The sequence below is a fragment of the Xyrauchen texanus genome, chromosome 33 (assembly GCF_025860055.1).
Source record: "Xyrauchen texanus isolate HMW12.3.18 chromosome 33, RBS_HiC_50CHRs, whole genome shotgun sequence".
Taxonomy (NCBI): domain Eukaryota; kingdom Metazoa; phylum Chordata; class Actinopteri; order Cypriniformes; family Catostomidae; genus Xyrauchen; species Xyrauchen texanus.
Genome location: NC_068308.1, coordinates 14470186 through 14495947, shown reverse-complemented (window position 1 = coordinate 14495947; position 25762 = coordinate 14470186). Strand labels below are relative to the sequence as shown.

General features: G+C 36.4%; 3 protein-coding genes across 4 annotated transcripts in view; 2 read left to right on the top strand and 1 right to left on the bottom strand.

Moving 5' to 3' along the window:
• Nucleotides 1-13241, top strand: part of pemt (phosphatidylethanolamine N-methyltransferase) — a 96564-nt gene extending 83323 nt beyond the window's left edge. The window contains exons 6-8 of one of the 2 annotated variants that reach the window (XR_007968534.1): nt 3780-3854; nt 10028-10254; nt 12862-13241. Coding sequence is in view for 1 of the 2 variants with exons in the window: in XM_052103570.1 (XP_051959530.1) it covers nt 3780-3854; nt 10028-10082 (130 nt within the window). In the remaining variant the exon portion in view is untranslated. Of the gene's footprint in view, nt 1-3779; nt 3855-10027 lie in introns of both variants that reach the window. The other variant, XM_052103570.1, reaches the window with a different exon arrangement.
• Nucleotides 13242-19058: 5817 nt separating this feature from the next.
• LOC127627035 (dexamethasone-induced Ras-related protein 1-like) lies at nt 19059-20565 on the top strand. Its single transcript, XM_052103238.1, has 2 exons — nt 19059-19396; nt 19510-20565. Exons 1-2 carry the CDS (start codon nt 19126-19128, stop codon nt 20034-20036), a joined length of 798 nt encoding a protein of 265 aa, XP_051959198.1. The 5' UTR covers nt 19059-19125; the 3' UTR covers nt 20037-20565.
• A 974-nt stretch (nt 20566-21539) lies between these two features.
• med9 (mediator complex subunit 9) lies at nt 21540-23263 on the bottom strand. The gene is made up of 2 exons (XM_052103271.1): nt 23155-23263; nt 21540-22955 (listed from the first exon to the last, which is right to left on the bottom strand). The coding sequence occupies exons 1-2, from the start codon at nt 23256-23258 to the stop codon at nt 22736-22738; spliced, it is 324 nt and encodes a 107-aa protein (XP_051959231.1). The 5' UTR covers nt 23259-23263; the 3' UTR covers nt 21540-22735.
• Between the last annotated feature and the right edge of the window lie 2499 nt (nt 23264-25762).

The following is a 25762-nucleotide window of genomic DNA, read 5'->3' as shown; positions in this document are numbered from 1 at the left end:
AACGGCGCTTTATGAATTCACATAAAAAGAAATATAAAAGACACACAATTTTACTACCATTTTAGGTTACACTTTATTTGAATGTGTCCTTGTTACAGTGTAATTACAAACGTAATAACTGACTATTACTAATTAACAACATGTACTTATAGGTTAGGTTAAGGGTTTGGTTTAGGGTTAGTTGCTTGTAATTATGCATAACTGACTATTATTACTATATTAAATACATGTATGTGTAACAAGGACACGTGTTACCCAATTTTATTATATTATATTGTAATCATTGAAGTATTTATTTATTTTTCTTTTTTAAACAATTGTGTTTTATTATTTTGCCATTTGAAGCATTCATATAGAAGCCATAAGCCACAAGAGGTTGTGCATTACTCTGATTTTGCAACGATAAAGGGGGTTTTAAGAACACCCCTCTCTCCGTGGTAAATTCATGGTTTAACCTTTTGTTTTGTTGATGAATTTGAGCATATTTGGAATAAAATGAGCATATGGTGGAAAGTGTGTACAGGTGAACATACTGCACTCTTGTATGCCTGTATGTGTTGCGTTGTCTTTCTGTGTTTAATGATCAAGAATAAACATTATTTGTCAAGAACAAAATGTGTCCCTTGGTGCTTGGTGCATAAATCCTGTACAATTTTAAAGTAATAGAAAATAACAACATGAATTCAGTCTTACAATGAAGATACAAGTCATATAACAACGAGGTAACACCTTGTCCCATTACATTCTGACCTGCTGAATGACGGCAGCACTTGCACTTATTTAGACTAAAAGTCTGTATGAATAGAAATTCCCTCAATCATAAGTTTTCATGCATTGTAAAATATGATTTGTTGTTGCGTGTCAGCGCTCAAGATACAAGGCAAATGAAATGAGTAATGCTCAGTCTGTCTCAAGTGTTCTAATTGAGGATGCTGTGTAATAATGTAGAACTCAGCTGGACTCATGCTGAGCTAATCAATAGGCTCAGATCTGCATCTCTATCAATGTCAAAATCAGACTTGCAATCAACTCAAGTAATGAGCTGCTCAGTGCTGTAGCTTTATTAAAGTCACTTTTAGCGAATGATAAAAGAGAAACCTCTGATGAGAAGAGATTACTTTAGAGTGCACTTTGATTGTATAAGAGGAGTTGACATTGCTGTGAGAGATGTGATTTATGCGTTTTTTGCAGGTAGTGGTGTAGCATAGTAGTTAAAGATCTAAGCTGGTAACCAATAGGTTGTAGGTTCAAACCCTGCAAGGGCAATCAGTTAATTATTACAATTGTGCCTTCGAGTTAGACAATTAACTATAAGTTCAGAGTTCCCATAATGATGGAAAACCTGGAAATGTCAGGACATTTTAAAACTGTTTTTGATTGTGTTTTAAATTAATTTCTACAATAAATGGTCATCTCTAAAACATTTAATTGACTAAAAATGGCTCCTGTGTAGAGTAAAACCTGCTACCAAGTCATAGTGATGTCTGGTTTGTGAAAAAAATAAACTTTTAAGTCGGCCCTTTTTTAATGAAACTGATTCACTGATCGGTCTGAATGATTCATTAGTGAAGCTGTCTGAATCAAAATGATTATTAAAATCCTTATCCTGTTATGACAACCGTCTGAAAAGGTAATGGAAATGTACTAATCAAAAAGTGTGTAACAGCAGCATAAATGTCCTATTAAGTTTAGTTAGGAAACGCTACATGACGCAGGCTGTTAGGTTCAGTTCCTGGCATGCCTTTACTTAAACCAGTCAGAATATTTATGGAAAAATATATAAACATACGGTACTCACCTCTATGGCTTCGACTCAAGTTCAGCAGTGCAGCTTGCATAGCATTCACCCTCCTCCTCCCCAGTTTCACATCTCTAAATATGCTTTACATAGGGAGGGTTGAGTGATTTTGATCAGTAGCACCAGCATGTCTCTCGTTTAAGATGCAGCACGTTCAACAGCAGCAGCATATTGACTTATGTCAAGCAGCAGCAGCAGCATCTCTCTCTCCTGTATCAGCAGCAGCATCTCTCTCACTCTCTCTCTATAACTACTCAGAGAGTTGTCCTTACTGAACTGTATATAGTTCACTCCATTATTTTATGCTGCTTCATTAAAGCCTATAAAGGACAACATTTTCAACATATTTTCTGCTTAGTTTAGCACGAAACACTCTGTAAGAAGCAGCAAAACTGTACTTGCAGGGCTTGCATATTGCTTACGTGTATGGTTTGAATACTGCAACCTGTTTATATGGCTGCCAAAATGGATATGTGTTGCTTACGTGCTGCAGACGAGAGATGTTTAAACAGTCACTTTGGCTAAAAGCTGCTAAATGAAAAAATGTTGTTATGCGAGTCATTCTTTCTGCCAATAATTATGTGCTACTATTACATTTAATTTACTCATGGCTTTAAGGTGCAAATAATTCAAACTAAAATGCCCTCAATGACCACTGTATCTGGCAAATCTTGATTTTTGTCATTTAAGTCCATGAACTGCTTTACTCAGTATTTCCTTTACATCTATAACCAGCAGCCAGATCACCCTGTAGCTCAAGACTGGTTGCCTACTGAAGCTAACAGGGCTGAGCCTGGTCAGTACCTGGATGGGAGACCTCCTGTGAAAACCAAGGTTGCTGCTGGAAGAGGTATTAGGGAGGCCAGTAGGGGGTGCTCACCCTGCGTACTGTGTAGGTCCCAATGCCCCAGTATAGTGACAGGGACACTATACTATAAAAAGGCACCGTCCTTCGGATGAGATGGTAAACTGAGGTACTAACTCTCTGTGGTCATTAAAAATCCCAGGACTCTTCTTGAAAAGAGTAGGGGTGTAACCTTGGTGTCCTGGCCAAATTCCCCCCATTGGCCCTTATCAATCATGGTTTCCTAAAAATCCCCATCCATTAATTGACTCTTTCACTCCAGTCTCTCCTCTCCACCAAATAGCTGGTGGGTGTACTGGTGCACTATGGCTGCTGTCGCATCATCCATGTGGATGCTGCACACTGGTGGTGGTTGAGGAGAGTCCCTTGTTCACTGTATTAAGCGCTTTGTGTGTAGTGTCAGAAAAGCGCTATATAAATGTAACATTCATTCATTCATTCATTCATTCATCTTTTCAGATTCTTCCTCACAATTGTACCTCGTTGGTCAAAATATGTCCAGGACATTGTAGCCTTTCTGTCAAGAGTTTGCATGGTTATGTTACGTTAGTTATCACACTGATGTACACATGGTTTTCAATTACTCTGTTTATCAAAAGGTGTTTTCATAAACGGAAGAGAGGAGAATAAAGTAATATGAGCATTATTTGACCATTTGAGACTGAACAATAAATCAAGTGATGGGAGAGACACACATGCACGTGCTTATTTATATGATTTAATTCATGCTTGAAAGGAGAGATGTGTGCTATTATAGATTGTCTCATTCAAGGCTCAATTTAAGTTCTATTTAATTTACATTAACTGTTATTCAGTGTCATGCTTTTGAGTTTTAAGAGTTGTGTTTTGATATGGATATTACCTACCTGTGACTCAGTTGTTCAAATCGTGTCTTTTTAAACATGAACAGTTGTTTCACTCCTCGCAACCCTTAACTGGTGTGACAAAGGTAACTCGCCACTCATTTGAAAGCAAATTACTTCACTAGTTTCTGAGAGCATGTCACACCACTATACACGTTTGACTACTGCATCTTAAGGGTATTATTAACTGGTTAAAGAACATTTACATTGCTGGAAAGTTATAAATGTATTCCTCTGTTTGCATGTGCCATAGGAATGCCAGTCCTGTAGGGGTTGTCCTGGCCGCAGTGGTGGGTTTGTCCTACAGGATAGCTATTGTATATGAGGGGTAAGTCTATCATTTATCTACCATAATCAATACTGTGCCAAGAGAGAATTATGAAATAGTGGAATTTACCTTAAGAACTGTGTCTTTAAATGTAAAATAATTTGGTGTCTTATATTTGGTGTTTTCTTTCTTTTTTAATTTGTGGTGATGTGTGCACATTTTTTATGCTAAAATACTTTTTCCTACCCCAGATTAATATGCAGAAAGAATTGCAAGCCATTTGTAGGTTGATTCCCCTGACAAGTGGAAACACTGTGGCTTTGTCTGCGTATCCCAACACGGCAACATTGATCCAGCTAATGGCATTCGTTTTTGGCGGGACTATAATTTTCTCCAACCAATGGTAGATGGGGGAATGTTCTGGAAACCTGCTTGAAAGCAGTGGCCCAGAAATTACACACATAACTAGATTATGCTGATTTTGGGGTATTTAAGTATACAGCTGCTATTATAGAGTTATAAGTTATAGTATAAACACTAATTAGAGTAAAAAACTTTGATATCTAGGCTACATCCACATTAATCCAGATACATTTGAAAACGGCATTTTCTTTTTCAAAATGCTCTCCGTCCACACTGCCTTTTTTAAGCGTTTGCCAAAAATGTCTCATCTGCATTGAAAACGCTTAAATCCCCTTACCGCAAATGCAATCCGTTCCATGTACGGTCAGAAATGCAATTGACCTCGTGTTCCGAGGCCGAATAGCAATTCTGAGTCAACTTCCTATCGCCTTTGAAGAAATGCAATATAAAGGTTATACAAAGTAACGTTTATCTTTTGCAATGCTATCAAAGTGAATAGCAGGCACAACAACGCTGCTACAACATGGGCCGCCATCTTAAATGTTTTGGGTTGAATGTATCACATGATTACAAATACATCATCGTTTGCAGATAACTCCATTTCCCTGTCCACATTACAACTCGAAGATGGCGTTTTCAAATTTATCCACTTGGGAGAGCGTTTTCGAAAAGCTAAATTTTCTCTGTCAAAAACGGCACCTTAGTGTGGACGGAAGGCCAAAATGTAGAGAAAAAGATGAGGACAAGAAGTGTAGACATGGCCTTAAACACACATTTGCTCTTATTTCTTGTTACTTCTGATCAGATTCTTCATGTTAATGCGCAGCATTGATAATAACAAAGAAATAAAAGAGTTTGAGACATGCTCTTGGCTTAAAGTAAAAGTAAAAATGATGCAAGAAAAGGTCAGCCCACTCAGCTCCTCTACTGCTGCAATAAAAGGTTAAACAGAAAGCCTGCCAACTTTCCTCCATGGCGACAGAAATAAATGTGGGGCTAAAACTCACACACACACACACTGTAAAGTCTCTTTGGTGACAGGATATCGTCAGTGAGCTGAACTTTAATAGCACCAAAACAAAAAGCAACAACAGCCTATTAGCAGTCTGGGCTGAGTGTGCAGACTGATAATGATAGAAAACTTGGGAAGAGCTGTCTAATACGTAAAATTAGATAGCACACACCGTCTCCCACACAAACACAGGGTGTTGTTTTAGCCCAAAATGTAAAAAACATCACCCTCTGACTGACTGAAATGTCCTGTTTGTGTAATCACAGTATGCAGAAAAGATTTCCTCCATGTGGTTTTTGAGTGGGTTTCATTGTATTACAATGACAAGTTAGTAGGTTTGGTCTTGGCAGACTAGATCTGCTTACACTCCAGCAGAGCACGAACAAAGACTGCCAAGAACATAAACGGACATGCTGCAATGAGCACGGAAGGCATGATATAGCTGTTGTACAATTAGACATATAAAAGACTAGTGGTCGACCGAGATATCGCAGAGACCGATAAATCTTTTGCTTTTTTTTTTTTTTTCATTATTGGCATTGGCCAATTTTTTCTTGAGGGTGATGAAAATTGCCTGCTTGCATGTGAAATGACTGAGAAATGTAAACGACCATTTTGTTACTACTATAATAGACAAGTGTGCAACACAGTCTCATTCAAATGGCATATCAGAGCCACGACAGACAGACGTGTTTGAGCTCATAATGTTAAATTGCTCACCTGTTTCATTCTCCCTCTCTCTCCTCAACAGCTCCCTGTAATTTTAATGGTCTTGTCTAAAGATAAAAGCAAATATCAATAAAACTGATATCATATACCATCTGCAAATATGCAGATATCTAGTTTAAACAGATGTAATAAACCAACCTCACACAACTTCAGCAGATCCAGCATCTGGTTGAATGCTCATAAATCTTCCTCTGAAGCATGTATTCTATCAGCCTCTCCTCAACAGTTCCCTGTCACTTTTAGCTTACTTTTAAAATGATAAAAGGCCAATATCAATAAAACTTCTATTATATACCATTTGCAAATATGTAGATATCTCATTTAAACACTCACGAATCTCATGAAATTCCTGCATTTTCTTCTCGTCGAGCGCTCATTTAATATCTTCCTCTGAAGTGCGTATTCTATCAGCCAGAATCAAAAACTTCAGGATCAAAAGTTCCTCTGATTCACAAGACATGATGGTCAGTCCGTGACAATCCAAGCAGGCGATCCAGGCCGTTTAAACTGTCAGGAGATTGAGGCTTGCGCTAGATCCGCACGGGCATGTGAGTGCAACCAAAGTCTTTCTGGCAAGTCAGTCCACTGTCAGCCATGTTTGGACGCTCTCATGAGGCTATTTCCAGTCATGACAGTGAAAAGAAATGAAAGACCGAAATCTCCAAAATGGTTGGTCAAGATTACGATCAAAGAACATATTTCAAATCGGCAGTAAAATCTGACAACACTGTTATCATAAATGGTGCTTCTTTACCTCAGATTACACCAAAAAACGCAATTTTCCCAGCTTTAATAGCTAATGTGCATGCACATTCTTGAGTTGATTAACAGGCATTGTGTGTATCTAAAGGTGATTCGCTTTTTTATCTGTAAGGCGGGACTTCCAATCTACATCCGTTGACCGATGGGCGCAAGAGCTTCTTGGTTGAGTGTTCCAATTTCTACCATTGATTTTAATAGAAGTGGCCCGCTAAATATTATCTGGTGCAACTTCAAGGTAAAAACAGATGTTCTATCCACTTTATTCCTATGCCCTGTGATGTTTTGCACAAAATGAGGGAGGTACTTCCCCTAAGAAGTAAACACAGTTGTAGTTGCATCATACATCATTATTATTTTATTGCATTGTTGATCATTCATTCATATTTCTAGATGTGTGAGCACAGCCTGACGGAGCTTAATAATGACAATATATGGATAGCCGTTACATCTGTAATAGAGGTTTGGGAGGACGATTTAAAGAAGTGGCCTCAGGATGTATGTAGATCCACGAACCGCACGTTATCCCTGAGTTCTGTAAGGACATCGTAACGCGTTCTAGCCGAAACGATTTGAGCAAAACATAATACAATACTCACTAAGACCTTGTTTATAGCTGGTATTTGTTTTGTTCAATAATTCAAAATGACATGACTCACTTTTTCACTCGCATCTCAACATGTCTCTGTTTACTGACTGATCGCACGTTACACGTTGGTCTTGTACGTCTATTTGTCAAAACTAATTTTTAACGTTTGCTGTAACACAGTGCCATCTGCTGGATTCAAGAAGAACAACAGGTATTGTAATTAATGCACATCATCACAGTATTAAGATGTATCTCGTTAGATCCGATCACATGTGGTCAGACGAGACACATCGCTGGTGGTCGAACAAATGCATCTCCTGTGAGCACTTTTGACATATAACATCACTAAATCATAAATTAATAAATCGGAAAAACGTCACAAAAACAAAGGAGCTTGGGAAAATGGTGCACCAGGTAGCCTACAGCTGAAATTTCATCTAATATAAGTGCACACGAAGACACTGAAGAAGATCCGTAAAGATCTTGTAAATGTATATGTTTTAAAATGTGTCCGATCTGACAGTTATTTCCTTTTAAAGCCATATGACACCAGAGTTTTGAACACTTTAAACTCTTGATTTAGCGCAGGGGTGGCACTTCGCTGCACCCCGGACGGTGTTTACAGTGTTTCAAATGCGTTTTTGACTACATCCGAATGTGTTTTTTGTGATTCAATCACAAAAGGTTTTGCAACCCATGTGTATATAGTGCCACTTGTCATTGGATCATCCAAATCACATCCTAATACCAGCTGTAAACGGGGTCTAAATGAGACCCAGTATTAGCGCAGCCTACATTAGCGAATGCTACAGAACGACTTCCAGCAGATGTTCATCCCACATCCATTTCCCCAGTAAAACCCCCTGGAATAAATGTCTTATTCACTATGCACTTATTGACAATTGGTTTGATTCTGTTTTTTTGTTTTTTTATTAAATGCGATTGCAAATGTAGACATGCAATTACTGGATGCTGGACTACTGTGTGTACTGTTTTTTTGCTTCTTCCTAATATATTAACAATTACTTCATGCGCAAATAAATTACTATAATTTGATGTCTAAACAGAAATCAGAAGAAACTGCTCTCTACCATTTAAAATACAATATTATTTTATTAGATTCTTTTTGAAATTGAGTAAATATAGTGCTAAATTAGAGTTTGTAATTTTATTTTACCAATTATATGTTGTTTTTATTTGCTATATTAAATTGTGTGATATATCGGTATTGTATCGGCCCTTAGACCACCCTGCTCTCTGGATATCGGCCTTTAAAAAAAAATAAAAATAAAAATATATCGGTCAACCCCTACAAAAGACATTTAGCATTTAGCATGTAAGACATGCTGCTGCGCAATTAAACATATATACAATCCCCATAAAGCAGATGAAAACATGTGGTGCTGAGGAGGAGAAGAGTTTCAGAGAGAAAACTTGTAACATGCTGCAGTGTAGGGTTTCGCAGTATACCGGTACTAACAAAATATAACTTTACCAAAAACTATTTTAATGGTACGATATCATCTTGTGGCTAATTTCAGTTCTAATTTCAGAACTTTCAAATAATATACAGCCTGCATGTGCTGCACACTTCACAATGAACAAGAGGTGCCGCTCTGCTCTCAGTCATAATTCACACACACACACACACATACACAAACAGATTGTGCATGATAAATATGAATTCAAATTTACATAAATATGTAATTCACACACATACACAAAAAGTTCACACTTGATAAATATTATTTGACCCCCCCAAAAAATTGTTTGATTTACATATTTTCATTCAATTCAAAGTTTTATGTATTTGTTTGTTTAAACATAAAACATGGTATGCAGAAAAATGAAAATGAAAACACCGCAACCGTATGCAGTTATTTTAATCAAGTCCTTTTCTGTGTAATGTCATCAGTAATGTAAGGCTATATATTTGTTGTTGATTTAGTATTGATACTGAGGTGCCGGGGCGGGTATCTTACCGAACCAATTTTGGCATCGGAGCAACCCTACTGCAGTGAAACTGGTTTTCCTGCAAACGACTGAGGCAATTTAAATGCTTGACAAAGAGAGATTATGCAAGAAGATTGGCTAACAGATTACATGTCAAAGGACCTATCAGCTGCGCTAGAGTTTCATGACTGAATTTAATATCATTAACTGTAAGTTTATGCACTGTTTGGTTATAAACAAGAGTGACAACTGATTTGATTGTGTAGTTTATTTGCATCTTCATTGGCTTTCAGCTACACCGCATCTGGATATATGCCGTTATAAGAATCTTCTCCATCATTTGATGAATTACTGCTGCCATGATAAATAGAAAACATACACAAATGTTTCTTTTTAATAAAATTCCTTTTACCATCTGTTTTCAGTGGGATATAATAGTGCCACATTCATTTTGTCTGGCAAATGCACTGGGTTTTGTGAAATAAGCTGAATCTGAGCCTAATTTCATTAAGGCATGTTTACACTGAAAAGAGTGCAGTGCTATTTCAACGAATGTACTGCCTGGTTACAATGGATTGGTGCTGATTAGCGTATCAGAATCAGTCAACACCAAGGTACCTGATAGTACAACCCATTTAACGGACTGTACATCTCTCTCCCTCACAGCCACGATTTCATTCCCGTTCCAATTAAATAACCCGTCTACTATTTCCAACACTTATAGACACACAGATAGATGTACCCATGGGTATTAAGCACAGGCTGGTATATTATAATGGTCCTTGAGATTTACAATCCATCTGTGTGCTTACCTTGTCCTATTTACAGACCATTCACAGAGGAGATCTATCGACAGAGGAGCCAGCGCTGCAAGCACAAATAGAATGGAGCATGTTTAAGGATGACACCCAGCTTTCTTACTGCTGACACTGCTAGATCTTGGATAGGCAAATGGAGAATTGTGGATGGAGACCAGGGATACCCATCAATTTAAATGTAAACACTGATGCATTTACAACATCCAAATGACGTGGAACTGTGTCATCCTGAACAGGGTAAAGCGTATTATTGATTTGTGAATGATCACAGCTGGAAATTGCACATGAACAATAATTTGAAAATGATATATAAAAAATTCATAGACATATACAACTTTTACTGCAGTGTTTTAGCTTTTCTTTTAAATTGAAGTCAGACTATGACTGCAATGACATTCTTTAATGGTAGCAATCAAATATTCAGCTTTTCTGTATTTGTCCGTAATCTGTAGTTTGTTCTTTTATATATAATTTATCATAAGCATAAAAGATACAATTGTTGTAGAGGGTTTTTTTTTTTTCATTATTCATTCATAATGTACGTCCAGGTTGAAATCAGCTAATTTAGGGTCCATTTGTTGTAATGTGAAAAGACAGAAAAGCTTTGATCAGTTTACTTGAATACAGTGGCAAGAAAAACTTTGTGAAACTTTTGGAATTACCTGCATTTATGTATAAATTATGTACATATTGAATACATCATTCAAACAGTGTTGGTTGGAAAAAGTATGTGAACCCCTAGGCTAATGATGTCAACAAAAAATTATTAGAGTCAGTTGGAAAACCTGGCATCCAATTAATGAAATGAGATTGGAGTTATGGGTCAGAGCTACTTTGACTTAAAAAAGCACTCCAACATTTTGAGTTTGCTCTTCACAAGAAGCTTCTGCTGATGTGGATCATGCATCACAAGAAAATGATCTCAGAAGACCTACGATTAAGAATTGTTGCTTTGCATAAAGCTGGGAAGGGTTGCAAAGTTATCTCAAAGAACTTAGGGTTACACATTATTTTACAGTGTCCTTGTTTTAGTGTAATTACACATGTAAGTGCTGACTAATATTACTTAACAACATGTACTTACTATAGGTTTAGAGTTAGTTGCTTGTAATTATGCATAATTTACTGTTATTACTTTTGTCATTATTTGTAATACTTATAACAAGGACGCTAAAATAATGTGTTAATATTAATGTTAATAGCTTAGATATTCATCAGTTCGCAGTTAGACAAATTGTCTATAAATGGAGATGATTTAGTTCTGTGGCTACTCTCACTAGAAGTGGCCGTCCAGTCAAGATGACTCAAAGGGCACATAGCAGAATGCTCAATGAGGTAAAAAAGAACCTTAGGCTATGTTAAGACTGCAGGCAAATCAGATTTTTTTTCTCAAATCAGATCTTTTGAGGCAGACTGTCCACACTATTAATTGCAAGTGATCAAATCAGATTTGTGCATTCAGACATAACCAACCAATCTGCATGGGTTGCTTTGGTAACGACGTAGGCGTATCCTCGTGATGATGCTTTCAAAACATCAGGGCACCAGTTCTGCCCTGTTCAGTTGCGGTGCAGAACTGGTAAACTGGTAAATATTGTGATGTTCCGCGCTGCAGTTACCGTTTTTTTACGTCATAATTGTGTGTCGCATTAAGAGTGACGCAAAAGACCATTTGAAATCTGAATTGAGCAGCCAGTGATTTCAATCGCATTTGAAACCACCTCCCGATGTGGTTTGAATCAGATTCTGAACAATCCGATTTCATGTGTTTTTTAATGTCCAGACTATCAAAAACTCATCTGGATACAATCTGGATATGCTAAATATCTGATTTTTAGTGGCAGTCTGAACTAGGCCTTAGAGTGACAGTTTAAGACTTGAAGGATTCATTGGAACTGGATAACTTCGCTGTTCATGAGTCTACGGTACAGAAAATATTAAACAGGCATAGTGTCCATGGCAGGACATCCCGAAGTGATTTGTGCTGTCCAACAAAAACATTGCTGCATGGCTCAAGATTGCCAAAGACCATCTTGACACTCCACAATATTACTGGAAAAATGTTTATTAGACTGATGAAATTATTGTTTGGGAAGAACACGCAGCACTTTGTATGACGTGAAAAGGGCACCGTATACCAACATGAAAACATCATCCCAACAGTGAAGTACGGTGGAGGGAGCATCATTATTTGGGGCTGCTTCGGGCCTGGACCACTTGCCATCATCAAGGGAAAAATTAATTAGCATGTTTAATTAGATGTCTTACAGGATATTGTCAGGGTGGCTGTGCCTGCTAAAGCTCAGTAGAGGTTGAGTGATGCAGTCGGACAATGAACCTAAACATCAAAGTAAATCAATTATAGAATGGCTTAAAAAAAGAAAATTCACCTTTTGGAGTGTCCCAGTTAGAGCCCAGACCTTAACCCAATAGAGATGCTGTGGAATGACCTCAAGAGAGCCTTTCACACCTGACATCTTCAGAATATGACTGAGCTGAAGCAGTTCTATAAGGAAGAATGATCCAATATTCCTTCTGAATGCGCAGGTCTAAAACGCAGCTACGGGAAATGCTTGGTTGAGGTTATTGCTGCCAAAGAAGAATCGACCAGTTATTAAATCCAAGGGTTCACTTTCTCTTTCCACAGCACTGTGAATAGTTAATGGGGTGTGTTCAATAAAGACATAATTATAAGATTATAGTTGTTTTTGTTTTGATCTCTTAATCAGTGCATGGCTCACACAGCCAGATCCTAAAATTGCTGCAATAGCGCTTTTCTTTTCTTATCAGGGATTATATTCACCAGACGCACAGTTACAAAAGAACGGACTCTGTCTCTTACAGGTTTTGGTGAGGCTACAGCTATAAAGTATCTGAGCTTTGTCGCTTGATCCATCTGGTATTTGATGCTGTCAGCATTATAGAGACACACTCCTGCTCCCTTGCAACAGAACCAATCAATTTGTCAGTGACAGTCTTTAAACCATGTGATATCTTTTGTTGACAATCTCACTTGAAAAATAAATTACGCTTGCAGTCATTACATAATACAAGCACAGACCAGACTTTGTTTTCAAAACAATCAATTTGAGTCAATCAATTTTTTGTGCCCAAAGTCAATAATTGTTTTCAGAATGTCCTATTAAAAAAGAGAAATATCAAACCATCATATACCTAAATGATTTGCATCCAATAATAATTCTTCTTATAACTATGTATCAGTTTGCCGGCCTATCCCGCTCTGTGTTGGCTTACATTTAGTTTTTGGTTCCTTAACTTTGTTGTCTTATCAGGTATCCATTGTGCTCCTTAATGGTGAATTAGACCCAGACCATACTGGTAATTTAGTGTCTATCTCAGTCGGTGGTTCTCAACATGTTTTGCTTCAGGACCCACACTTTACATCGTACACATCAAGTGGCTACACGGTGGCTGTACATGGGACAGAAAGTGATTATCATGCTTAAAATTGAACATTGAAATGTATTGATATATTATAACTTTGAGTTGCATAGGCCTGGCAGTATACAAAATAGTTAACATGATGTATTCTAAATAGGAAAATATACAATACATATATTTTATAAATGTTTCATTAATTCGCTGAAACAAACACATTGTGGTAGGCACAACATTCTTAGTGCATATGAAACTGTATTTAATGTATTCTGGGTTATATTTTCTTCTACCTTTTGTTTTATTCATGGTTTTCAAGATCGAGTGAATGCCACATAACCATGTTTGCATCTTACTTATTTGGTTAGCTTCTACTAAATTGCAGACTCTGCACAAAAATGGAGTTTGATTGGACACACAGCCTTTGACGTCACCAACAAAGATATTGAAAGCCTTTTCTCCTCCATTTTAAAGGTTGATGAACCTATTGATTTTGATATCCTAACTATGCACACAATCATTTGGCTAATTGCATTTTATTATTTGAATTTAGCACATGGAAATAACGCTCTCCATGACCATATCAGAATAGGCCTGTGACCCATTTTTCGGTTTTAACCCACCAGTTGAGGACTACTGCTTTATGTCCTGTCCAAGCCTTATATGTGTCTGACCTTGTTTCAGCTGCTATACTCAGTCTCTTATCAAATTATGCAATGTTCATAGCAGCTATACAATAAACTCCATCTGCACTTTCTATACACTTCAACAGTTTTAGATTTAATTGACTTTCATTCTTTTCTCTGGCACTTTCTTGCCTCAATTATTCTGCCTTGCATTCTCCTTTCCCTCATTTTACTTTGTACACTTAATACACTTATGGATAAAATGACAGAGACATCTGACATGCACTGGCTTGGGCAGTAATGGATTACTTTTAACAGTGTTAGGTAATCAGGATAATAAAATAGGTAACTGTAATCTGTTACAGTTGCATAAAAACCATTGTAATCAGATTACAGTTCCATTTGTAAAAAAATGGGATTACTGTCAGTATTACAAGTTTTAATTTCTGGCCAAAGTAATAGTGAATTTTCCTGACATAAAATGATACAGACAGCTGTTTATTTAGAGTGAGTGATGCTTTAGATACGCATTCTCTTTGGGTTCTCTCTCATGACTCACTTGCGCAAATAACACCTGTCTCACATCAGCGCTCTGCTCTCGAGGCAAACAGCTGCTTCATGGCGATGACCACGGAAGAACATGCATTATTCCCTCTTTAAAAGACATTACATTTCAGAACTCAAAACTTCTTCCCCAGTCTAAAAAGGGCATTTATAGTTGCCATCCTGTTGAAACGTCTCGTTTTGAAATCTATCTGTACTTGATGCCATGAAACATGGATAATTTGTATTTATACATCCCATAACATGCCCAGTCCACATGCGCGCAGTTCAAGTGAAGAGAACAGGCCTTGTGTGGCTAAAAATTCCATAACATAACACCAATTGGGACCCATCTGGCTATTTTTAATTTTTTGTATATATATATTCATGCACTAAAGAGACATCTTTGACCACTTCATACATATCTTGTGCCGCTTTTAAAAGAGTTACATCAAGTTACAACTCTGAAAGGGAAAAGCAATGCTCTGTCATTCAGCTGGTGCCTCTTGTTGTTTTGAGCACAAACGCATCATGGACACATTCTTTGCCCATCCGCACAATTTTTTGTTGTTGGTGTGTTAAACACAATGGAATGACAGTGGAAAATGGATGTGGATGTGTCTTCAGGGCATTTTAGCGGGGATTGTATGTTCGGCTCATATCATACCAGTCATAATACGATTCAAGCTTTGCAAAACTGTTGAAGGATGGGCCAGTTAAAAACTCTTGGACCCAATTGCAAAAACCATGAAAAAAACATTTCATTCATGAATATTTCTATATCATTACTGTTTTGACAGTTTATGGTGCTGACACCATTTACACCATGCACATCAGTTGGCGTGACAAATCGCATCGCGACACTGTGGCTTGAGGCTCTCTACACCGGGCACATCGACACAAACTTTCTAAACCGTTTATTTGTGTTGTTGGCAGTAGTAATTCCAGCATGTGCAGTGCAAAATGGAACGGGACATCTGTTTACTGTCGACGCTCCACTACGGATGCTTCTATGGTAGAGAGCATAATTTATTATAATGGGTTCTATTGCTTTTGACGCGACTCTCGTGTCCGGTGTAGACAGTGTGAGTGTTAACGGTGCTTGAGATGAACAGTTTCATGTATTCAGATGCAATGTGTTGGATGTGCATTATGTGTAATCCCTGACATATAGTTTTATAATGTTTTGTGCTTATTCCTTTTATTCTGATTGAGTTTACAGTAACAGTGAGCATTTGCAATTAAGTTTTAAGGAGGCGCTTAGGCCAAAACCGAGCGTTTCAGACAGAGGGTAAGAGACATTGTGCAAAATAAACATATATTATTTGGTTGGCTTTCCACAAACTCATTTTCTGCTAATCCAAATGCCCATGTAATCTACACAGATCATTTAAAATCACCATTCATTAATGCATGAATAAAAAGATAGCACACATAAACCCACTCTGGTGAGAATAAATAAAATAAAGATTCTGATGTCATTGGTGATAAAATGTAGCACTCCAGGGATTGAGAGAAACTTTTTGAAACATCACTTAAATGTCAGATTCTAGACATAAATCAAAGTTTTTCTGCTTCTAAAGGTCTTTATTGCTCAGAGCTCATCATAGGTGACTTTCAGAATGTGTGTTGGTTTTTGCACAGCTCTTGCATTTGTTTTTCCATGTAGTTATCTCTCTCTTTTCCTCTCTCTTTCTTTCCCCATCCCTAGTTCCCATTATCCCTTCACTAACTCTTAGTTTGTGCTGTGCATTGGCTTTCATCCATTCTGTGTGTGACTTTGAAACTCAGATCTATCACTGCTTTTTAATTCCACCTCACCATGACAACGCGTAAATCAGGCCACATCTTTGAGGTTGATGGTCTCGATGGCATCTGCATGCTGTGGTATTTCTCGCTCTTCAATCTTTTGTTTTATCCCATTAATGAGCTGGAGATTTGTATGCTTCCAAACCAGTTTTCATACACTCTTTTGGTTCTTTCCATTTCTGTTTCAAAGAAATGCTCATTATAATCACCTGCTCTTTTAGTTGCTCTTTAGGGCAAATGAATCAAATTGTCATTAAATGCTTTCCTTTGCCTCAAAGAAACGGTTTGATCTTCGAGGCACTATTGCAGTCTGCACCACTGTGACAAGCAGTGTTGGGTGTAATCTGAATTTACAAAGTAAGTAGTTACTATAATCAAATTATTTTTTAAACCAAAATAGTGTTACACATTATGTTTTAAATTATTGAAATCAGATTATAGTTACTGACTTTAATTTAAGTTACATTTAAGTACATTACTTGAGTTACATATTTCTAAAATAGTATTATTTATGTAGAATTTTTGAATTGTGAATTGTTCTTATTTATGAATGCCCCCTAAGGAGTTTAACAGCGCAACAGTCCCCACCTACTTATTCTGCCAACTAAGTTCCGGAAGATATCCCCCCACTCATTTTTACCATAGACTTTTCATTAAATCCTTCATAAAAGAGTTGTAAGCTAAGAACCAAACCAACCAGCTCTGAGATGAATCACAACATGACGAACTTCGTTTTGAGGCATTTGAAAATCATACAAAAAGAAAAAGGTACAAGAATGTGTACTTACCGTCTTTCATGAGTTCACAAACTACAATCCTGTGGAGAACTGCGAATTATGTCATTGAATAAAAAACTATGGGAATACATAAAACTATTGATTTTAGGTTATTGATTATAAGTATAAAAACAATATACTTTACGTTTATTGCTAAATAATCTAACATGTACAAATAGATAAGCAGTTTAAGGGTGAAGAGAGAGACCGACTTGTTTATGTCATTCGCAGTGCGTCATGGGAGCGCGTAGTCACTCCGTGGCATGTTTCACAGGCTTGGTTGGCTGCATTTTTCTGATTGGTGGATCACTCTCTCTCTCTGCTGTATTATTGGTAATGTAGTTGTTTACCATGAATCCCACTCTCAAAAACGATTTTTAAACAATGAAATTGAAATAATGCAGACTGATGGCTTGGACGGAAGCATATACCGTCAATGCTCAAGGTAGGTCTGTCTTTGAAGATTTATAAGTTATCAATGTAAATCAATTTGTCTGTGGAAAAAATTTATTGAATTTTCACTTCCGGAACCAGACTGTTGCAAGGAAGAAACGTGTGGTGCTGAGTGTATGACTTGTATGTCTTATAAGGAAATATAGATATTATTTTAAAATTGTTAAGCAAAAAAACTTTTCTGTGAAAGTGTTCTAGAAAGTAATTTAAAAGTAAAGTAATTAGTACTTTTATTACTTTTCAGTAAAGTAATCTGATTACAATGTTCATAGAAGCAATTGGTATTGTAGTGAATTACTTTTATGAGGAACTTGTGGGTAAACGTTTTTACATGCGCATTTCATTTTCTAATCTGTTATGCTCTTAGATCACCCAAAAATGAAAAAAGAAATGTAATTATCTACTTACATTCATGTCATTCCAAACACATTCTTGACTGTTAGTGACTGATAGCCTCAGTCACTATTCACTTTCATTGTGGGGGGGGGTGGGGTCTCTAACATACTGGTTTACATCTATGTTCCACAGAAGTAAGGACACATCGTTTTTATTTATTTATTTTGGAACAGTGCTTGATGAACTAATGCAACATGATTTACCTTTTATATATTACAATTTGGCATTCATACAGTGGGTTAACATTTTCTTAGAAAATAATATCTGCATTTACAGAATATCAAGTATCTCGAGATCTGAGAGCTGGTTACATTTAAATTGATTATATATGCATAAAAACGAAAACCTATTTTTTTAAAATGTTGATGATTCTGAGTCACGTCTGTTAATGTAGATTCTTTATAAAGTTGATCTTGAGTCTCTCAGATTGACACTTGCGCCGCTCTGTGGTGTGTGGTGAGGTAGAACTGTTTTTGTATTCGGTAAAAACTGAAGTCTAATTGACAGAAGAAAAATATCACTTCAAATATATGAGCTGTTGTAGAATCTCCAGCCCATATTGCATGTCAATTTGTGACTTGAAACATCCAAGTTTGTCTTGATATAACATTCCAGCTCATACATTATTATTAGTATTATTGTTTTTTTGTTTTTTGTTTTCATTTACAGTGTCAGTTAAACACAAACGTCAAAATGTTGCACAAGAAGCGCCTCTTTCCGTTTCAAGTTTGCGATGAACTGTAAACATTAACAAAATCAGAACCCTTGTGTATCATTAACTCCATCATAACGCAGAGTTGCAGTTAAAATTAGTAAATGCTATATTTATCATTTGTAACAGGGCTTGAAACTGTGTTTGTTTATTGTGTATAGCCAATATGTTTCGTGCACGGTTGATCCACACAAACTGACGCTGCAGTCGTTCAGCACGTAACAGTATTCTCGCATCTCAATCGCGAGCTCAGTGACGCGCTCAGGAGGAGGAGCGCGGAGAAAGTTTAAATAGCCGCTCTTCAGCATCAAAAGATTCAGAGGCACCCACGGTCACCACTAGCAACAAGCTATTCCTTATATCCCTGCAGAACCAGAAGCTTAGAAGCACAAAAACAATGATTAAGAAAATGAGTCCATCGGAGAATGAGTTTGACATCCCAGCGAAAAACTGCTACAGGATGGTCATTCTCGGCTCCACCAAAGTTGGCAAAACCGCTATAGTTTCCCGCTTTTTGAACGGACGTTTTGAGGAGCAGTACACGCCGACGATAGACGACTTTCACAGGAAACTCTACAGCATCAAAGGAGATGTGTATCAACTGGACATTTTGGATACTTCAGGGAATCATCCGTTCCCAGCTATGAGGAGACTGTCTATTCTGACAGGTAAATAGAAAACGATTTCATTGCAGTCTGCATAGGCTATTTCTTATTTGAAAGCTACTCTGCTTTTTGCAATGTGCCGATAATTCATGTTTTCTTTACTCTTTTGGCTACAGGTGATGTTTTCATCCTGGTCTTCAGTTTGGACAACCGGGAGTCATTTCACGAGGTGCAACGGCTGAAACAGCAGATCTACGAGACCAAGTCCTGTCTTAAAAACAAGACCAAAGAGAACGTGGACGTCCCGCTGGTCATCTGCGGAAACAAGAGCGACCGCGAATTCTACCGCGAAGTTCAGCGCGAGGAGATCGAGCAGCTTATCGCTGGAGACGAGCAGTGCGCGTACTTCGAGATCTCCGCCAAGAAGAACACTAACATCGACCTGATGTTTCAAAGACTGTTCACCTTAGCCAAACTACCCAACGAGATGAGCCCGGACCTGCACCGCAAAGTTTCCGTGCAATTCTGTGACATTCTTCACAAAAAGTCTTTCAAAAATAAGAAGGTGAAGGACGGCGACGCGTATGGCGTCGTGGCGCCTTTCGCGCGCCGCCCCAGCGTGCACAGTGACTTGATGTACATCAAAGAGAAGGCGATAGGAGGCGGCCAGGCGAAGGACAAAGAGAGATGCATCATTAGCTAAGACAGACACGCCAAATGTTCTGTTGTGTTAACGATGAGATGAAGCCGTTGGGCTGCAGTCTTGACAGAGATGCGCACGGTTGTTATGCCCATTGCCGTTCCCATGAGGTGACTCCGAAATCCCCGCATTCGCGTCGGCGGTCAAAGTCACCGGCTTGAGCTCTCACCTCGCAACTTGGAAGCGCATGTTATGCTCGCGAGATCCTCTGTACAGAATATTGACTTTGTTCTGTTCAGTCAGAGTGCTCTGTGATGTGGCTTAAATTATTGTGAGGCTCTTTTTAAATCCATGTTTAAAAATGTGCTTTGTTCAAACATTTGCCTTTTTTGAGTACCGAAAGGAGAAAGTAGAGCTGCTGTGTCAGTTGTTTACATTTATTTGTTTAGATTCTTTTTCCAGAAAGAATCGAACTTGAATGTTTTCTTGCAGTTTGGACAGTTTTTTTACTTGTGAATGTGTATGTATTCTACTGTCATTGTTGAATTTAACACATGAAATACACAGAAATAAAAATAAACAACATTTCAAGAATATTCATGTTTCCTCTTGTTACTTGTCAGAGGCAGGTCTAGATGTCATTGCAGTTCGCAACACTTTAACATTAGCCAATACACTTCAAAATCATAAAAGACAATAATTACTGACAGTCTCACATGTCTCGTTTTAAAGAAAATAGCAAATACATCATTTAAACTGAATGATAATCTGAATTAAATTTGAATGAATTTTTCTTTGATTGCATCCTGAAGACGCCAAATAGTGTTTTAAGTCACCAGAGTAGTCAACATTAAAATGTGTCTATGAAGTGACGATTTATTATTATTTTTGTACAGATCTACAAAATTATTCAAAATACGTTAAAATATATATATATATATATATATATATATATATATATATATATATATATATATATATATAAAAGCTATTCTTACAAAACAAGTAAAACGGGGCTTAAGGAAAATTGGCTTTTATCTGGTCACAAATTGTATCAATAATTTGTTTTTATTGAATATTGATGGAGCAATAAGAAATAATAATGGAAGGTTGTTTTGATTTTTTTTAAATCTCGTTTAACAATAATTAAAATAAATAAATAAAACTGTGGTTTTATTGCCATATGTGTTTTATAGAGGCATTTAGCTCCTTCAACAGTGGGACTTTTACCCCAAATACCATCCTTTCACTTTATTGGACAGCTATTTAAAAACGTTTGTTTTAATGATCTTGAACAAAACTGAAAATCATCAATAAGTGTCCGGTTTTAAAATAAATGTGTTAATTTCAGGGATTTGCGTTAGCTACCTAAATTTGCAACATTTTAAAATATATTAAATATTTGTTTAGATTGCCTCAAAATCAAACTTTAGACACAAACTCAAAAATCTCATGAATCAGGAAAATGTTGCTGTTCATTGTAATAAACAGGTGTTTAGGAAAATGCTGAGGTAGTATTTGTTACAATTTAGTGTTTTGGAATAAAATAAAATCAAAGGGCCCTACTAGAATGCACATTCTATGTATGAATTTAAAGTCATTTTGATAATTTTCTGAGGCTTAATTCTTTTTTAATGTGGCGTAACCATCCGGAGACAGTAAAGAAATTTCAAAGTCTCATTAAAATCTGAAATTCTACAAATCTTATATTTTAAATCTTACTTTAAGATATTCGTATATATTAAAATAAGCAATAAACACAAAGATTCATATTTGAAAAAATGTGGCCCACCAAATCAAAGACATGTGGTGTAACCAACATGTAGCCATTTTGTTGTAATGTGACAAAAACAAACAAAGAGCTTCTCTCTTTACACCTTTAGGCCCTTTAAACTTGGACAGCCTCATTTGCACCCCAAAAAATAAATACATTCATTAAACTTAATAAAATTAAGGGACATTTACACAATTATGTCTTTACGCAATTAAATAAAATTTGTTTCATCAAAAACTAAATTTATTTGACTGAATTTGATCAAGTCGTGTAAAAACTAAATTTGTTATTTTTTCACTCAACAAAAATATTTTGAAAATAGATGCACTCCCATGACACAAAACCCAAAGGGATAACAAACACAACAAGAGTGCAAATACTGCAACAAAAAGCAAATATTAAGACAATAATTTTCCGATTTTACTCATGCCGTGGTGCATGCAGGGAACCTGACATCACATTTACATCTGTTATGGCCAACGAAAATGGATTAAATTAACTTCCATTTGACGAATTTAAATTAATTGCAAACAATAAAGTTGTGACCAAAAAAAAAAAATCCAGAATTGTGTTACATTGGCTAATTTTAAGTAACTAAATTCAACATGTTGCAAAAATTATTTTTATTTTTTTTGTGTCAATGACCCATTATGTTTCATTTTTCGGTGTTTATGCCAAACCTTGAAAGAAATGAAATACTTTCTATACAACAACTTTAATAAAACGCCATGTAGGCCTACATGGCGGACTAAGCTGAAGTGTATCCACCAATCATTCACCAACTCATATAAAATGTGTCAAAAGCTATATCCAAGAGGGAAAATACAAACATGAACACATATATAAAAATATATTTAGCAAAAACAAATAGTACAACACAAGCGTGAATATGTCTACCGCTGGGATAGTAACACCTGACCTCAGGGCAACCATGTAAACATCTGTCCGTGTGTACATTCGTTGTTTCTTCCTTCTTTGCAAAAAAGTCTCAAGATGGTTTGGGAATGTCAAACATACACAGACTCTTATATTTCTGCAGAAGCTGATTCTTGGTCCGGACTTGTTCTCTCAGAGTGCGGAGTTTATTCTCTTGTACCGCAGGACTCATGTCGATGCCCGGCATAGCTGAGATCTGCTCCCGAGTCTCTTGGATCTTGCTTTTCAGTTTGTTCAGCTCCTGATGCACGTCCGGACTGTCTTTGTCCATACTGTTGACGAATGAATGTAGACGAGACGTTAATATCGAACAAATGGCGAAACGAATGATTTGTTATTGTTCAGCGAGACCCCCAGATAACGCATTTTACTAGTGTCAGTATTTCATCAACTTTTCCTGTATTTTTATGAAATCGGTTTAGGTATATGTGTGTCTATTGTACATAAAGCAGGACAACATATAGTTCTTACCATTTGATAATCTCATGAATAATGGGTAAAAAAGAATTATCTTCAGCCTCCTCTACCGCCGGTCCAGTAGTCGCCATGTTTGCCTGGAGGAATGGCGACGTCATCAATGCGCGTCTCCGAGAGAGCAACATCTTATTAAAAGTGTCTTTACTTTCATTTGTACATACGTGTATTATTTCCTTTATTACATTTTTTGGATCTTTTTTCTTTATTTACCACGTGTTACAAACGTAAAGATAACATATTGTGTAATCAGGGAATTTACGTTAAATGACAAGTATAACAGAGGTATCTATCTATCGATCTTCCATCCATCCATCCATCCATCCATCCATCTATCTATCTATCCTCAAATGACTAAGCATTTGTTTCTTTTACTCACTGGTGCCTTTTGTCTCCCGCCATTAATAATCTCCTGCTCATTTTACTTCTTGACAATTATTGACCTCGACCCTCCACCATGCAACTCAATGCTGAAGCACACAGCGCAGTTTTTGAGACATTAGAATTCAAGAAATGACTCAGGTAATTGCCAAAATTAATAAATAATGAATATTATGTAATCATTCTATTGAAAGAGCCCAGTACATGATTGCAAGAAAAATCCAAGGATCATAAAATTGAGATGAAGTAAAGAAACTATACAGAGCTTCCACTTGTTTGTTCAAGCAGAGTTACTTGAACTGGAAATAAACAGTCATCACTCATTAGCTGATGGCCCATTATAATTTTGTTGTTGTTTTAAAATGTATTGCCTCATTTTGTGTGATCTGCTGAGATGCATTCAACTTAAACAGCTCTTAAAATTTTCCCAGGAAACCAAATAATGATTACATTGGCTTATGTATATTTGTTGCCCTCAGTTAACCCATCATCACCCTCTTCCCTTATGTTCTGAACATGTTTAGTTTTAGTGTGAATTAGTTTAGTCTGAATTTACTTCAAGAGCACACTCATAGTACTGAAAATGTCAAGGCATCATTTACTGTGATAATTTAAATAGTCTCTTACATTCAAATTTCTTTTGAGATGTGCACGTTTTAAAGTATTTCCTTTGGAATTCCAGTAATATTGATTTTCATAATCTGTGTCCCAGATATCTATGCCAATAAGAGATTCTTTTGTCAGTTTGTGTACATACAGTATTCTTACATTCCAGTTCTGTGACTGTTTGTATTGGAGGGACTGATCTTAGTTCTCCTTCATAAATAATATTTCTGATTTACAGAGATCTAATAACTCCAAAACTTGTTGTGCACATTTTTTTCTTCTTCATATGAATTGTCACCTGTTGTGAAATCTTAGATGGATGCTGTTGCAGTGTGCAGCATGTGCGCAGTCGAGTATATAAGCATTTCTGGCTTCTCAAGCATTCACAATGTTGTGCCTATTGATCAGCACGTGTCTATTGTACCAATACCTGTGAGTAGATGGACCTGGTGGATTTGAATATACAGGATTATAAATGTTCTGATGAAAAGTGCGTATCACTGTGACATCCGTTGCCAGTTAGTTGATCTATGTATTTATTTTTACCCTGACATCATTTTGATTTTATTTTGCCTATATTCTGACATTTTATTACCACCTCGTCAACTATTGCAGAAATATCACACCCCTCTGGTTGGAATTGCCCTCTCTTCATTGCAGTATCTAATGCAACTGCTGGACAATGGATTAAACACTAAAATATTTTGAAATATGTGTTGTGACAGAAAAAACTGATAAGCTTTAACATTACATCAATTCTGTTTGCATATATCGTTTGTTATCTCTTTTTCCATTTTATTATGTTTGCTCATGAAAGATGACAAACATGATATTGTATTTTTATTTAATTTTATTATGTAAGTTAGTATTAAAGGATGAATTCTTCATGTTGTAATAAATTCATACACAAACCGACATTTATTAATTGAAAATTGTAATGTGTTTATTAAAACCGTTTATAACAAACTTCTCATATTGTGGTTAAATATGTGGTGAAATGCTATATTGCATCTAAAAATGTTTTTGAATAAAACATTGCTATTTTCTTTAATAATTATTATGCATGCAGTTTTCATAACTTCACAATGACAGAGGCTGCAATGCATGAATACACTTTTTAACACAGTTAGTCACCATAGGACCATTTAAAATAAACCAGTGAAGGCAAATATGTGATTAAAAATTGTATAAACTAAAAAGTTGACACCTCCTAAAATATAAATTTCACCTAAAATCTTGATGTTGGTTCAAAAATGCATTATGAATTATGCATCAGCACATAAGTCCACTTGTGTAAATGATCCTGTTTTGCAGTTTAATGCATTTTATTTTTTATTAAATGATACATAATAATTCAGCATGATTTGAGAATGACTTGATCTTTTATACAAAGGAGTTAACATGGTTATTGTACACAAATTTGCTAATTTAATTAGTAACCTAGAAATAATGCAGAATCTAACATATTTCTCATTCATTTTACATCATGATGTTTCTTTATTATACTGTAATTTAAAAAGACTTTGTTTTATTTCCAAAAGGTTTAAAGTAATATTCTGGATACAATAATATACTCATATCAATATCATAATGTTTATTACCACAAAATATTATTTCA

Coding starts and splice junctions, on each gene's coding strand:
- LOC127627035 (XM_052103238.1), top strand. CDS start 19,126: ATGATTAAGAAAATGAGTCCATCGGAGAATGAGTTTGACATCCCAGCG. Junction 19,397..19,509: donor GAGACTGTCTATTCTGACAG/GTAAATAGAAAA, acceptor TTTTGGCTACAG/GTGATGTTTTCATCCTGGTC.
- med9 (XM_052103271.1), bottom strand. CDS start 23,258: ATGACGTCGCCATTCCTCCAGGCAAACATGGCGACTACTGGACCGGCG. Junction 22,956..23,154: donor ATTCATGAGATTATCAAATG/GTAAGAACTATA, acceptor ATTCGTCAACAG/TATGGACAAAGACAGTCCGG.